The sequence below is a fragment of the Capsicum annuum genome, chromosome 7, assembly GCF_002878395.1.
Source record: "Capsicum annuum cultivar UCD-10X-F1 chromosome 7, UCD10Xv1.1, whole genome shotgun sequence".
Lineage (NCBI taxonomy): Eukaryota > Viridiplantae > Streptophyta > Magnoliopsida > Solanales > Solanaceae > Capsicum > Capsicum annuum.
Window position 1 is genome coordinate 213,799,569 of NC_061117.1, and position 14,652 is coordinate 213,814,220.

Sequence of the window (14,652 nt, forward strand, 5' to 3'; positions counted from 1 at the left end):
AAGACCGAAGGGATTAAAGAAGTTGAATCTGCAAAACTAATATTTGATATTGCAGGAATAGTTTATGGCTTAAATCTGTAATCAAGATCCTTTTCAATAACTAGCACACTATCCATGGCCTTGACCACCATCGGCATTGATGGCCTTTTGTGTAATGACTTTATAAACACCAGGCAGCAATCTGTACAATCTTTATTACTTCTTCTTTGTAGAAATGCATATCCTCACTGTGTTTATCAATAAGATCCCCCAACTTCCCTTCTGCCTTTTTCCTAAATAAGTTCAACATTATACTTTCCTCTTTAGTCTCTGATGCCTCAAAATGTCTCTCATCATGGTCATATCTTGGCTCTGATTTCGATCAATTAGCTTTGCAAGCCCAAAGTCAGAGAGTTTAGCGTTGATCTTCTCATCTAGGAGTATGTTTGGTGGTTTAATATCCAAATGCAAAATCTTTTGCCTGCATTCTTCATGAAAGTAGGCTAGTTCTTTGGCTATGTCTTGAATAATCTTCTTCCTGCAGTTCCAATCTAGAATTTGCTCTTCTTTCCCATGGTAGATCTATTTTTTTAGTGATCCATTGCTCATGAACTCGTATACTAAAAGCCTATGAGATTTCTTATCACAGAACCCAATCAATTGCACCAAATTTACATAATGTATGCTGTCAATAGTTTCAACCTCAGCTAAGAATGATTTTTTAACTTGTTCTATTCTATCAAAGCATTTCACTGCAATCTTTGTGCTATCTTCTAATCACCCTTCAAAAATTGATCCAAATCCTCCTTCACCAAGATTCTTGGTAAAATTCTCCGTTGCAGCCTTTAGATCATCGTAAGAAAATTTAGTCGACATTCCTGGCATGTGATCTAGATAATCTTCCTCATCTTCATTGGCATTTTTTTTCTTTTTCCAGAATATGAAAACTGTAATTCCAATTATAATGCCTAATATGGAAGATCCTATGATAGATCCCAGTATAGCAACACTTAAAAATGCTTTAGGAATATGAGTTGCGGGTTCAGGTTCCTGTACTTTTATAAATTCTTTGGAATCATACCGTGTCCTATCCTTCTCATTATTCGCTAGTGAAAAGATCTTGGATGGTAGGTAGCAGTCTCCAGCGGAAAATTTTAAACCACTACAAAATAGAGCAGCTTTACAAGAACAGTTCCTTAAGCATCTTCACAACTATTCACATCAGTGTTTCTAATATCTGCAGTAAAAAATCATTAGACATTTGACCAATTTATTCGCTAATTTGTAATATCAATCTGGGATGATACATAATGATCTTCCTATATTTGGCTCAATTTATTAATTGTACATCTAAAATCTATGTATTGCGCCTTAATAAATCTAATATTGAGGTACATATTGCTACCCTTCCATATTTCAAGAGGAGGAAAAAAGATGGTACTAAAAGCTTTTGCTAAAAACTGGGATTGTGCACGATCATTGATTTTATTTCTCTAGGTCTTATGATTTTATAATCTCATCATATAGCGATGAGGAAGAAACTTGTGCGCAGCGGTGTTTACAATCATTCATCACCTAACTATGACTTAGTAATACATATTCTCACTTTAATTTCTAACTACTATATTTAAATTGCTTGGTGGGGAGTAAACAGGGTCAGCTCAACGAATTTGGTGGCCTAAAGTCAAATTTTAATCATAGGTTTCAAGTATATTCAATAAAATTAGCTTTTGTGCATCACACATGTATCTCCTATGCCACCCGTACATCTCGTGCGATGTACATTCATCTTGTGCGATTTACGTGCATCTTATATGCATTGTGTGCGCTATACATGTATCATGTTGTCAGTTAATAAAAATATTTAGAAAAAATAGGGCCTCAAGTCATTGCTTTAGTAGTTTTATGTTCGAGCCAACCCTGGGAGTAAACACCAAGTGTATGTAAGCATTTACCATTGACGAGATGCAATTTAAAAAATGTTGCTTGTAAGTCCTTTGAAGTTTTGGGTTTAGAATGATCTCTCTGCTCTAACTTAGACCTTTCTTGTTCCGATTACACATACTATCATGCTAACATGCATATCAAAAATCCACAATTATGAGTTGATTAGTAGTTTAGCATTGAATAAGTTGAAGAAAACAATAACTTTGTGAACATTGGAGAAGATCAGCAAGCAAGTTGCAACAGCATAAAAATAAGAAATTAACAAAAAATAGAGAGAACTTTCTCCTCATCTTGGACCTAATAGGACCGAAGGCAGTAAAGTAGTTGAATCTACAAAACTAATATTTGGTATTGCATGAATAGTTTGTGGCTTAAAGTTGTAATATAGATCCTTTTCAACATCTAGCACACCCTCCATGGCCTTGACCACTATTGACATTGATGGCCTGTTTGTGTAATCACTTGGTAAACACCAGGCAGCATCGTCCTTATTACTTCTTCTTTGTAAAACTGCATATCTTTACTTTACTTATCAATAAGATCTACCAACTGCCCTTCCTCTGCCTTTTTCCTGAATAAGTTCAACAATATCATTTCCTCTTCAGTCTCTGATGCCTCAAAATGTCTTCTTCCACTCAAAATTTCCAAGATCACAATGCCAAAGCTTTAAACATCTACCTATTCTATTATAACTCCACTTATCCATTTAGGAGCCAAATAACCAGGAGTGCATCTCATCATGGTCATGACTTAACTCTGATTTCAATCAATTAGCTTTACAAGCCCAAAGTCAGAGAGTTTAGCGTTGAGCTTCTCATCTAGGAGTATGTTTGGTGGTTTGATATCCAAATACAAAATCTTTTGCCTGCATTCTTCATGAAGGTAGGCTAATCCTTTGGCTACGTCTTGAATAATCTTCTTCCTGCAGTTCCAGTCTAGAATTTTCTATTGTTTCTCATGGTAGATCCATTTTTCTAGTGATCCATTGCCCATGAACTTATATACTAAAAGCCTATGAGATTTCTCAGCACAAAACTTACATGATGTATGATGCCAATAGTTTCAACCTCAACAAAGAATGATTTTTTTACTTGTCCAATTCCATCAAGGCATTTTACTGCAATCTTTGTGCCCTTTTCTAACCACCCTTCAAAAATTGACCCAAATCCTCCTTTACCAAGCTTCTTGGTAAAATTATCCATTGCTGCATTTAGATCATCGTAAGAAAATCTAGTCGGCACTCTTGGCACATGATCTAGATAATCTTCTTCATCTTTATTGGCTTTTCTCTTTTTTTTCTAGAATATAAAAATGCATTTCCAATCATGATGCCTAAGATGGAAGATCCTATGATAGATCCCAGTATAACACCACTTAAAAACATTTTTGGAATATGAGTTGTGGGTTCAGGTTCCTATACTTTTATAAATGCCTGGGAATCATACCGTGTCCTGTCCTTCTTATTATTCGCTAGTGAAAAGATCTCAGATGGTAGGTAGCAGTCTCTGGTGAAAGAGTTTAAACCATTACAAAATAGAGCAAATTTACCAGAACAGTTCCTTAAACAAGCATCTTTACAAGTATTCACGTCAATTTTTCTAATATCTGCAGTAAAAAAATCATTAGACATTTGACCAATTTATTCACTAATTTGTAATATCAATCTGGGATGATACAAAATGATCTTCCTATATTTGGCTCAATTTATTAATTGTACATCTAAAATCTATGTGTTGCGCCTTAATAAATCTAATATTGAGGTACATATTGTTACCCTGCCATATTTTTAAGGAGGAGGACTAAAGATGGTACTAAAAGCTTTTGCTGAAAACTAGGATTGTGCACGATCATTGATTTTATTTCTCTAGGTCTTATGATTTTATAATCTCATCGTATAGAGATAAGGTAGAAACTTGTGCACAACAGTGTTTACACTCATTCATCACCTAACTATGACTTAGTACTACATATTCTCGCTTTAATTTTTAACTACTATAGTTAAATTTCTTGGTGGGGAGTAAACAGGATCGGGTCAACAAATTTGGTGGCCTAAAGGCAAATTTTAATCATAAGTTTTATGTATATTCAATAAAATTAGCGTTTGTGCATCACACATGTCTCTCATATGCCACTCCTGCATCTCGTGCGATGTACTTGCATCTTGTGCAATTTACGTGAATCTTATTTGCATTTGGTGCACTATACATGTATTCTGTTGTCAGTTGATAAAAATATTTAGAAAACATGGGGCATCCACAAAGTTGGGGCCTCAAGCCATTGCTCTAATGGCTTTATGGTCGAGCCAACCCTGGGAGTAAACATCAGGTGCATATAAGCATTTACCATAGACGAGATGCAATTTCAAAGTTATTGCTTTAATTGCTTTAAAGTATTGGGTTCAGAATGATCTCTCTATTCTAACTTAAACCCTTCTTGTTCCTGTTACACATACTATCATTCTAAAAAGTTTATCAAAAATTCATAATGATGAGTTGATTAGTAGTTCTGAATAAATTGAAGAAAATAACCATAAATTTTTGAACATTGGAGAAGAAATTTACACAGCAGCAAGCAAGCTGCAGTAGCATAAAAATAAGAAATTAACAAAAACCCAAGGGAACTTACTCCTTACCTTGGACCTGATAGGACTAAAGTTAGTAAAGGAGTTGAATCTTCTAATGCCTCAAAATGACTTCGTCCACTCAAAATTTCCAAGATCATAATGCCAAAGCTGTAAACATCTACCTTTTCTATTATAACTCCACTTAGCCATTGAGGAGCCAAATAACCAAGAGTGAATCTCATTATGGTCATGACTTGACTCTGATTTCTATTAATTAGCTTTGCAAGCCCAAAGTCAGAGAATTTAGCGTAGAGCTTATCATCTAGCAGTATGTTTGGTTGTTTAATATCCAAATGCAAAATCTTTTGCCTGCATTCTTCATGAAGGTAGGCTAATCTTTTGTCTATGTCTTGAATAATCTTCTTCCTACAGTTCCAGTCTATAATTTGCTCTTGTTTCCTATGGTAGATCCATTTTTCTAGTTATCCATTGTCCATGAACTCATATACTAAAAGCCTATGAGATTTCTTAGCATAGAACCCAATCAATTGCACCAAGTTTACATGATATATGCTGCTAATAGTTTTAAACTCGGCTAATAATGATTTTTTGACTTGTCCTATTCCATCAATGCATTTCACTGCAATCTTATTGCCATCTTCTAAACACCCTTCAAAAACTGATCCAAATCCTCCTTCACCAAGCTTCTTGGTAAAATTCTCCATTGCTTGTAAGAAAATCTAGTTGGCATTCCTGGCTCGTGATCTAGATAATCTTCCTCATCTTTGTTGGACTTTTTCTTTTTTTTTCCAGAATATGAAAACTGTAATTCCAATTATGATGCCTAAGATGAAAGATCCTATGATAGAGCCCAGTATAGCACCACTTAAAAATGTTTTAGGAATATAAGCTGCTGGGTTCAGGTTCCTGTACTTTTATAAATTCCTGAGAATCATACCATGTCTTGTCCTTCTCATTATTCGCTAGTGAAAAGATCTCTGATGGTAGGTAGAAATCTCCAGTGGAAGAGTTTAAACCACTACAAAATAGAGCAGCTTTATAGGAACAGTTCATTAAACAAGCATCCTTACAAGTATTCACATCTGTGTTTCTAATATCTGCAGTAAAAAATCATTAGACATTTGACCAATTTATTTGCTAATTTGAAATATCAATCTGGGATGATACATAAAGATCTTCCTATTTTTGGTTCAATTTATAAATTGTACATCTAAAATCTATGTATTGCGCCTTAATAAATCTAATATTGAGGTACATATTGCTACCCTGCCATATTTCAAGAGGAGAACAAAAAATGGTACTAAAAACTTTTGCTGAAAACTAGGATTGTGCATGATCATTATTTTGTTTCTCTAGGTCTTAAGATTTTATAATCTCATAGTATAACGATAAGGTAAAAACTTGTGCACAACGGTGTTTACTCTCATTCATCACCTAACTATGATTTAGTAATATGTAGTCTCGCTTTAATTTCTAAATGCTATAGTTAAATTGCTTGATGGGGAGTAAACAGGGTCGGCTCAACGAATTTGGTGGCCTAAAGCCAAATTTTAATCATAGGTTTCAAGTATATTAAATAAAGTTAGCTTTTGTGCATCACACATGTCTCTCATGTGCCACCCGTGTATCTCGTGCGATGTACATGCATCTTGTACAATTTACGTGCATCTTATGTGCATTTTGTGCACTATACATGTATCTTGCTGTCAGTTAATAAAAATATTTAGAAAAAATGGGGCCTCCGCAAAGTTGGGGCCTCAAGCCATTGCTTAGTAGCTATATGGTCAAGCCAGCTCTGGGAGTAAACACCGGGTGCATGTAAGCATTTACCATAGACGAGATGCAATTTCAAAAATATTGCTCTAAGTCCTTTGAAGTATTGGGTTTAGAATAATCTCTCTGCTCTAACTTAAACCCTTCTTATTCATGTTACACATACTATCATGCTAACAAGTGTATCAAAAATCCACAATGATGATTTGATTAGTAGTTATACAATGAATAAATTGAAGAAAACAACCATAAATTTTTGAACATTGGAGAAGAAATAGCATAAAAATAAGAAATCAACAAAAAAATCTAGGGAACTTCCTCCTCACCTTGGACCTGATAGGACTGAAGGTAGTAAAGGAGTTGAATCTGCAAAACTAATATTTGGTATTGCAGGAATAGTTTGTGGCTTAAAGCTGTAATCTAGATCCTTTTCAACATCTAGCACACCCTCCATGGCCTTGACCACCATCGACATTGATGGCCTCTTTGTGTAATCACTTTGTAAACACCAGGCAGCAATCTGCATCGTCTTTATTACTTCTTCTTTGTAGAACTGAATATCTTCACTATGCTTATCAATAAGATCCACCAACTGCCCTTCCTCTGCCTTTTTCCTGAATAAGTTCAACATTATCCTTTCCTCTTCAGTATATGATGCCTCAAAATGTCTTCGTCCAATCAAAATTTCCAAGATCACAATGCCAAAGCTGTAAACATCTACCTTTTCTGTTATAACTCCACTAAGCCATTCAGGAGCCAAATAACCAGGAGTGCCTCTCATCATGGTCATGACTTGGCTCTGATTTCGATCAATTAGCTTTGCGAGCCCAAAGTCAGAGAGTTTAGCATTGAGCTTCTCATCTAGGAGTATGTTTGGTGGTTTAATATCCAAATGTAAAATCTTTTGCCTGCATTCTTCATGAAGGTAGGCTAATCCTTTGGCTACGTCTTGAATAATCTTCTTCCTACAGTTCCAGTCTAGAATTTGCTCTTGTTTCCCATGGTAGATCCATTTTTCTAGTGATCCATTGCTCATGAACTCGTATACTAAAAGCCTATGAGATTTCTCAGCACAGAACCCAATCAATTGCACCAAGTTTACATGATGTATGCTGCCAATAGTTTCAACCTCGGCTAAGAATGATTTTTTGACTTGTCCTATTCCTTCAAGGCATTTCACTGCAATCTTTGTGCCATCTTCTAAGCACCCTTCAAAAACCGACCCAAATCCTCCTTCACCAAGCTTCTTGGTAAAATTCTCCGTTGCAGCCTTTAGATCATCGTAAGAAAATCTAGTCGACATTCCTGGCACATGATCTGGATAATCTTCCTCATCTTCATTGGCCTTTCTCTTTTTTTTCCAAAATATGAAAACTATAATTCCAATTATGATGCCTAATATGGAAGATCCTATGATAGAGCCCAATATAGCACCACTTAAAAACGTTGTAGGAATATGAGCTGCAGGTTCAAGTTCCTGTACTTTTATAAATGTCTGGGAATCATACCGTGTCCTATCCTTCTCATTATTCGCTAGTGAAAAGATCTCGGATGGTAGGTAGCAGTCTCCAGTGGAAGAGTTTAAACCACTACGGAAGAATGCAGCTTTACAGGAACATTTCTCCAAACATGCGCGTTTACAGGTATTCAAATCTGTGTCACTAATATCTGCCTTAAACGCGAAATAGTCCACATCTTGAAGGTCCAAAAATGTGTGGTTATTTAAAGGATTGCAAGTCAGCTTTGTGACCTCAGAGCAACCGAGATTACCCTCCCTATCATCTATCTGTCTGAAATAGGTAGTTGAATTAGAGCTCGATTTGGGACAACTACACTGCCCCCTTGAGCAAATGCCATATCTTCCACAGACCATGGGGTAATAACACTCACCGTTAAAACCTGTCAAGAGATCATCCACCTCATTCCACCCACTTTGCCACTCATACACTTTCAAGTGTCCATCAGATTCGAGTTTCATATATTGAGCTGAGGATGCTCGCGAAATAGAAAACAATGTCTCCAAATTGCTACTCGAATTTGAGAATAAAGACAAGCTTCCATTCAAATACACAACATAATTTGAGCCTCTACTAGCATTCAATCCACCAATAGTCCTTGAAAAGTATGTTTGGGGAGGATTTGACTCTACAAAACCAACCAGACCATCATCGGTAGCAGATAAAGAAATCAAACCTCCCGCAGTCCAATTTGTTGTTGAAACACTTGCTGTTAGCTTCATCCCTGATACCAACTTCTGTCCTGGAACCAAAGCATCAGTTGGGTGTTCAAAAGATTGCCAAACAGTTCCATTCTTGGAATCGAACAGGACAAGACTCCCCTCATCGGTCAAGCTTAAGCCAGCAACAGATTTGCCAGCAGTGTTTGTTGACCAAGCCAAAGTACCATCAGCATCTCTGAGCACCAAGTCTCCTTCTGCTGTAAGTTGCAAAAAAGAATTGATCCTAACCGAATTGTTCCGGTTAGCAGACCAAACAACTTGTGGGAATCCAATCGCGGGAGAAGTAATTCCAGAAACGCTGTTGGTTTGCACAATGAAGATGGCAAATAGGTAACTCTGACAATTGCCATTACAATAGAAACCACAAGCATATCTTGGACCAAACGTTCCTCTGAGTAGTATAGCCCTTATTATTGAGCCATCAGTGAAATTCACTGAATGGGGTGCAGAAAAGCTATTGATCCAAGTGGTCGAAAGGTTTGCAGTTGGATAATCAAAAGGTTGGCTGCTTATCAAAGTAAAAGAACAACAAAGAATGAAGAAGAAAGGTAATATCTTGCATAAAGCCATAAAGACCAATTTGTGGTTCCACACTAGGCAAATGGCCTTTAGTTCATCATGAGATGAAGACAAATTGAACTTAAATGTAAGTATGTAAACTTTGGGTTGTTTGAAGGAATCTAAGATCTGTGCATTAAGATATTTTTTAGCTTATTATTGACCCGTGAATGCATTTTCTTATTGCTCAATGCAAATGTACAATTGGTCAAGAAAGCACCACGCACCTACTTTTTACAACTTGGAGAACTGGTGGACCAACGCGTTGACCTTATCCAAGTTGTCCTAATTTCACATATTTCTTCATAAATCACTCTCTAGGTTAATTTTTGATTTGACATACCTTTGAAGAAGAAATAAATAGAATTCATGATATATAAACATGTTATTTAATTTGGTCTCAGTTGACATATGTACCCTTCAACTTTGGTTGTTATAAGTAGGCACTTAAACTTGTATGAAGTTGAACAAATAAACACAGACGTCCTACTTGGCAATCTCACGCAAATTGCCATGCAAATGTCATGTAAGACATGTGAGTTTACTTGTTCGACTCAGTACAAGTTTAATGTCTACTTGTACACATACAAAATTGAAGGGCATAGATGTCATGAGAGACCAAGTCAAAGGTCACATTTATATATTATGAGTAAATAACATAATAACACCAACAACAAAATATCCAGTGAAATCTCATTAGTGAAGTCCGAGAAGTGGAGTTTATGCAGACTTTAGCCCTACTTCTTGGATGTAGAGAGGTGATTTCGAAAAGATTCTTGATTTGACAAGCACATCGCAATAAATAAAATAATAACTTTGTTATATCACCCCTAATAATTATATGACATTTAAATGTTGAGAATGAATTGAAAATGACTAGTACTTAATAGTAAAATAGACATGAAACGATAAATTGTTCCTTGGTTTTTTCAATTGAACAAGTACCTACTTTAATTAGAATGGACAAGTAAAATTGAATCGAGGAAGTCCCTAATTCTCCTGTTTTTTTTGTTTTGACTTGGTCAGGTTAATGCCCACTGGAAGTTTGTTGGATGAAATTATAGTGTGAAACCAATATAAGTCTAATTTAGGTCTAAATGTTAATAGTAATTTAATAAAATAATCGTTTTTACCAAATCAACGCTTAAAAAGATTGTCATGTTTGTCCCTACTTCCTACTGTACATCTTTAAAAGTACCTGCATATTGCCCCATGAAAGGGAAAGCACAACCAATTTCTTTCAGATTTATTTTATACAGTTAAACGTGTGAAAGTGACATGTACATGACAGTTCAAAGAGAACAATAACTCATTTGACCAATTTATTCACTTTACAATATTAATTTGAGAAAATGCATAAAATTTTCCTAATTTTGGCTCGATTTATAACGTATACATCGAAAATCAAGATTATGTTGTGTTCCTTGCAAGAGATTGCCGGGGTCTGTACTTATAGGAACAAGGCTATCCACCGCTTTTAAACTTATTTACATAGGCGCATGCACATTACGTTCAATTATCCAAGGGTTCACAATTCCCCACGTCTTCGCTTGTGATTGCTTAAGATAGCTTGGAAGAGTGCATGAACTAAATACACTCGACTTTAGTGTCTATTTATGCATTATGAGACCGGATGCATAAATAAATACTGATCTCTATTGTGTCAGTTGAACATTGTAACTTACAAAATGAGCATTTGGACACCTCCAAAATTTATGTCACGTCGGCGTTGGGTGTCTACAAGACATAATGGGGAGGAGTTGGGTGTTTAGTTGTTGTTACGACCAAGTTAAGGTGTCAGTTGAACACTCAAATTACAATATGATCATCTAGACACCTCCAAAATTTATGTCACGTCAGCGTTGGGTGTCTACAGTGCCGGCTTTAGCCTAAAGCCACTATAGCTACCTCTTTAGGCCCTCGATTTTTGGAGCCTCATTTTTTTAGCAATTATAAATTTATAATTAAGAGTATTTTTTTCATTAGAAAACATTGTTTCTTTTTAATGTCATTTTAGCTCAAAAAATATCATATTAGAAATTTAAGATTAAAGTTGATAATTATTTTTAATTTTATCCTTAACATCAAAGAAGATTTATTTTTAATACTTCTCAATTCTAAACAAAATCTAATAAAATGGCAACTTAATAACTATAACTTATATTTGTTATTTTATGTAATGGACTTGAAAAGAATTAAAACAATAGTTATTGTAGGATGGAGGGAATAGAAAGGTAAAAAAAAAAAAAAAAATCTTTATTTTTGAAATGTTTATGTTGCATATAGAGTTCCTATAATAACTATCTCAGTTGATAGAAATTTTTTAAATTAAAACTATTAAAAATCATACTTAAGATCAACATCATCTCAACAGAAATAGAATGTTTTAAGTATACAATTAATTGAAATGAAAATTATTGAGAGAAATCAATTGTAAAATAATTTTATTCATAATTTTGCATCTCAAAAAGTTATAGAAATAAACTTTAAATATAAAAATATACAAAAATCTTCTTTTAAACCTCATTTTGAAGTTTGCTTTAGGCTACAGAATATATTGAGTCGGCCCGGGTGTCTACAAGGCACAATGGAAACGAGTTGGGTGTTTAGCTGCCGTTAAGATCAAGTTAAGATGTTGAATAATCTCAAGGGTTTATCATTCCCCACATCTTCGCTCGTGATTGCTTAAGATAACTTGGAAGAGTGGCATGAAATAAATACTCTCGGCTTTAGTGTCTATTTATGCATTATGAAACCTGATGCATAAATAAATACTGGTCAAACACCTTAACTAGTCTCTATTGTGTCAATTGAGCACTCAACTTACAAAATGATTATCTAGACACCTCAAAAATTTATGTTACATCAGCGTTGGGTGTCTACGAGACACAATGGGGACGAGTTGGGTGTTTAGTTGCTGTTATGACCAAGTTAAGGTGTTTAGATGCAAACTCACAAAGTTAGAGAGTGTGCTTGCCAGCTGATGTCAAGTTTGAGTGTCTATTTATGAATTATACCAAGCACAAATGTAACAAACACTTAACTCTGCCAAACAACTGAAAAGAGAACTTTTTAACACTAACAATGCTAGGACAAGGACAATGAAATAGTAACACATAAATGAAAAGAGGGATGAGAGTGTAATACAAAAAAAAAAAAAGGGAACTGAGGGAATACAAAGAACTCTTTAATACTAATTTGGTTTATCCAACCATGTCTTTATTTAACCAAACCTTCACAAAATCATACCTAGCATGCTTTTATTCTGGATACCGCGTGCAGAATTTTATAATTTCCATCCATGTCCTGCCACGGGTTAATTTGTGTTCATATAGTATCAGCCGCTGGTTGAGCATTAACCAGTACTTTTATAAACGCGACAGAATCATACCTTGTCTTGTCCTTCTCATTATTCATGATTGAAAAGATCTCGGTTGGCAAGTCGCAGTCCCACCTGGTCCTCGAAGAATTTAACCCACTACGGAAGAATGCAGCTTTACAGGAACATTTCTCCAAACATGCGCGTGTACAGGTATTCACATCTGTGTCACTAATATCTGCCTTAAACGCGAAATAGTCCACATCTTCAACTTCCAAAAGTCCGTGTTTCTTTAAATTTTTTCAAGTCAGCTTTGTGACCTCAGAGTAACCAAGATTAGGCCGCCTAACATCTATCGGTCTGAAATAGGTACTTGAAATAGAGCTTGTGGGACAACTACACTGTCCCATTGTGCAAATGCCATATCTTCCACAGACCGTGGGGTAATTGCACTCGCCACGAAAGCCTGTCAAGAGATCATCCACCTCTCTCCACCCCCGACTTGTCCACTCGTACACTTTCAAGTGTCCATTGGACTCGAGTTTCATATATTGAGCAGAGGATGCTGGAGTAATAGAAATCAGAATCAACTCGGTTGTGTCAGCAGAATGTGTGAATAAAGTCAAGCTTCCATTCAAATACTTAACATAATTGGAGCCTCCACTAGTATTGGATCCACCAACAGATGCTTCAAAGTATTTTTGGGGAGGATTTGACTCTACAAAAGCAACCAAACCATTATCGATAGCAGATAAGGCAAACAAACCTCCCGCCGTCCAGTTTGTTCTGGAAACACTTGCTGTTAGTTTCATTCCTGATACTAACTTCTGCCCCGGAACTAAAGCATCAGTTGGGTGATCAAAAGACTGCCAAACAGTTGCATTCTTGGAATCAAACAGAGCAAGATTCCCCTCATCGGTCAAGCTTAAGCCAGCAACAGATTTCCCAGCAGTGTTTGTAGACCAAGCCAAAGTACCATCAGCATCTCTGAGCACCAAGTCTCCTTCTGCTGTAAGTTGCAAAGTAGAATTGATCTTAACCGGATTGTTCCGGTTAGCAGACCAAACAACTTGTGGGAATCCAATCGCGGGAGAAGTAATTTGGGAAGCGCTGTTGGTTTGCACAATGAAGATGGCAAAGAGGTAACTCTCACAATTGCCATTACAATAGAAACCACATGCATATCTTGGACCAAAAGTTCCTCTGAGTAGTATAGCCCTTATCCTTGAGCCATCCGTATAATCTATTGAATGGGGTGCAGAAACACTGTTGATCCAAGTTGTAGAAAGATTTGCAGTTGGGTAATCAAAACGTTGGCCGGATATCAGATAACAAGAACAAGAAAGGAGAATGAAGGCAAAAGGAAAAATCTTGCATAAAGCCATTAAGAACACTGGATAATGATGATTGTAAACTTAACAGAAGACAAATTGCCTTTTGATGAATTGCATTTTCTAATGCAAAATGCAAACTCTATATATAGCATGATCAAGAAAGCAACAAGCACCTAGTTTATACAACTTGGATAACGTGAAATTGACTAGTAAAACTTAAGCCAGCTGGACATTTGTGGTATATCATATGAAATTCAACTTGCAGGTGATAAAGAACTCAAGAAGATGTCTTTGTCAATGCTGTATATGTCATGTGCAAAGAATATATTACTGCATGAAGGTCTTTGACTATTATTTTAAAAATGAACCTCGTTGGAATTTTGACTTTTGATATGATAAAATATTCACCGTCAACTTGTCCTACTAAATAACGTCTTTTTTCACTTGGACAAGCAATTAACAGGTCAAAGAATCCTATAATGTATATGGTAATTGACCAGTTTATTTGCTTAAAACTGGTGAACATGAATTCTGTGTTCTACTTGGGATTATGAAAACTCCTCTTATGTATTTGCATCTTCCTCTATTGTATCTTTATAGTAGGATCGCTCCACCTGAATTTAGAGAGAAGCATAGGTTTTACAAAATGAGCATGTTAAACATGCCGATTGATTCCTTGTTTCAAACATGACTAGATTGAATCGAACACTACGCCAATTATGTCTGAATTACACAGACAATAAGGGCAGTAAGCGTCACTGAACTAGGTACGCCTCGACTAACTGCACAAATTGTATGTGTTTTCAAATGGTATACGGGCGAGGGAGGAGAATATTTTCATATGGTTTACAGGTGAGAGGGAGCGCAACATCAAGTCAATATCAATAGGAGATGGCTAATTTACATAAATATCCTTTTT

The 14,652-nt window shown here is 35.8% G+C and overlaps 1 protein-coding gene and 2 pseudogenes across 1 annotated transcript; all 3 read right to left on the minus strand.

Annotated features, from left to right (window-relative positions):
• Positions 1-288: 288 nt before the first annotated feature.
• Positions 289-3,556, minus strand: LOC107876850 (annotated as a pseudogene).
• Positions 3,557-4,472: 916 nt separating this feature from the next.
• On the minus strand, positions 4,473-5,214 carry LOC107876848 (annotated as a pseudogene).
• A 1,252-nt stretch (positions 5,215-6,466) lies between these two features.
• Positions 6,467-13,979, minus strand: LOC107876846 (G-type lectin S-receptor-like serine/threonine-protein kinase SD2-5). The gene is given in 2 exon segments (XM_047394151.1): positions 6,467-9,232; positions 12,416-13,979. Coding segments are annotated over 2 exon segments (3,996 nt in total). The 5' UTR covers positions 13,785-13,979; the 3' UTR covers positions 6,467-6,605.
• Positions 13,980-14,652: the final 673 nt, after the last annotated feature.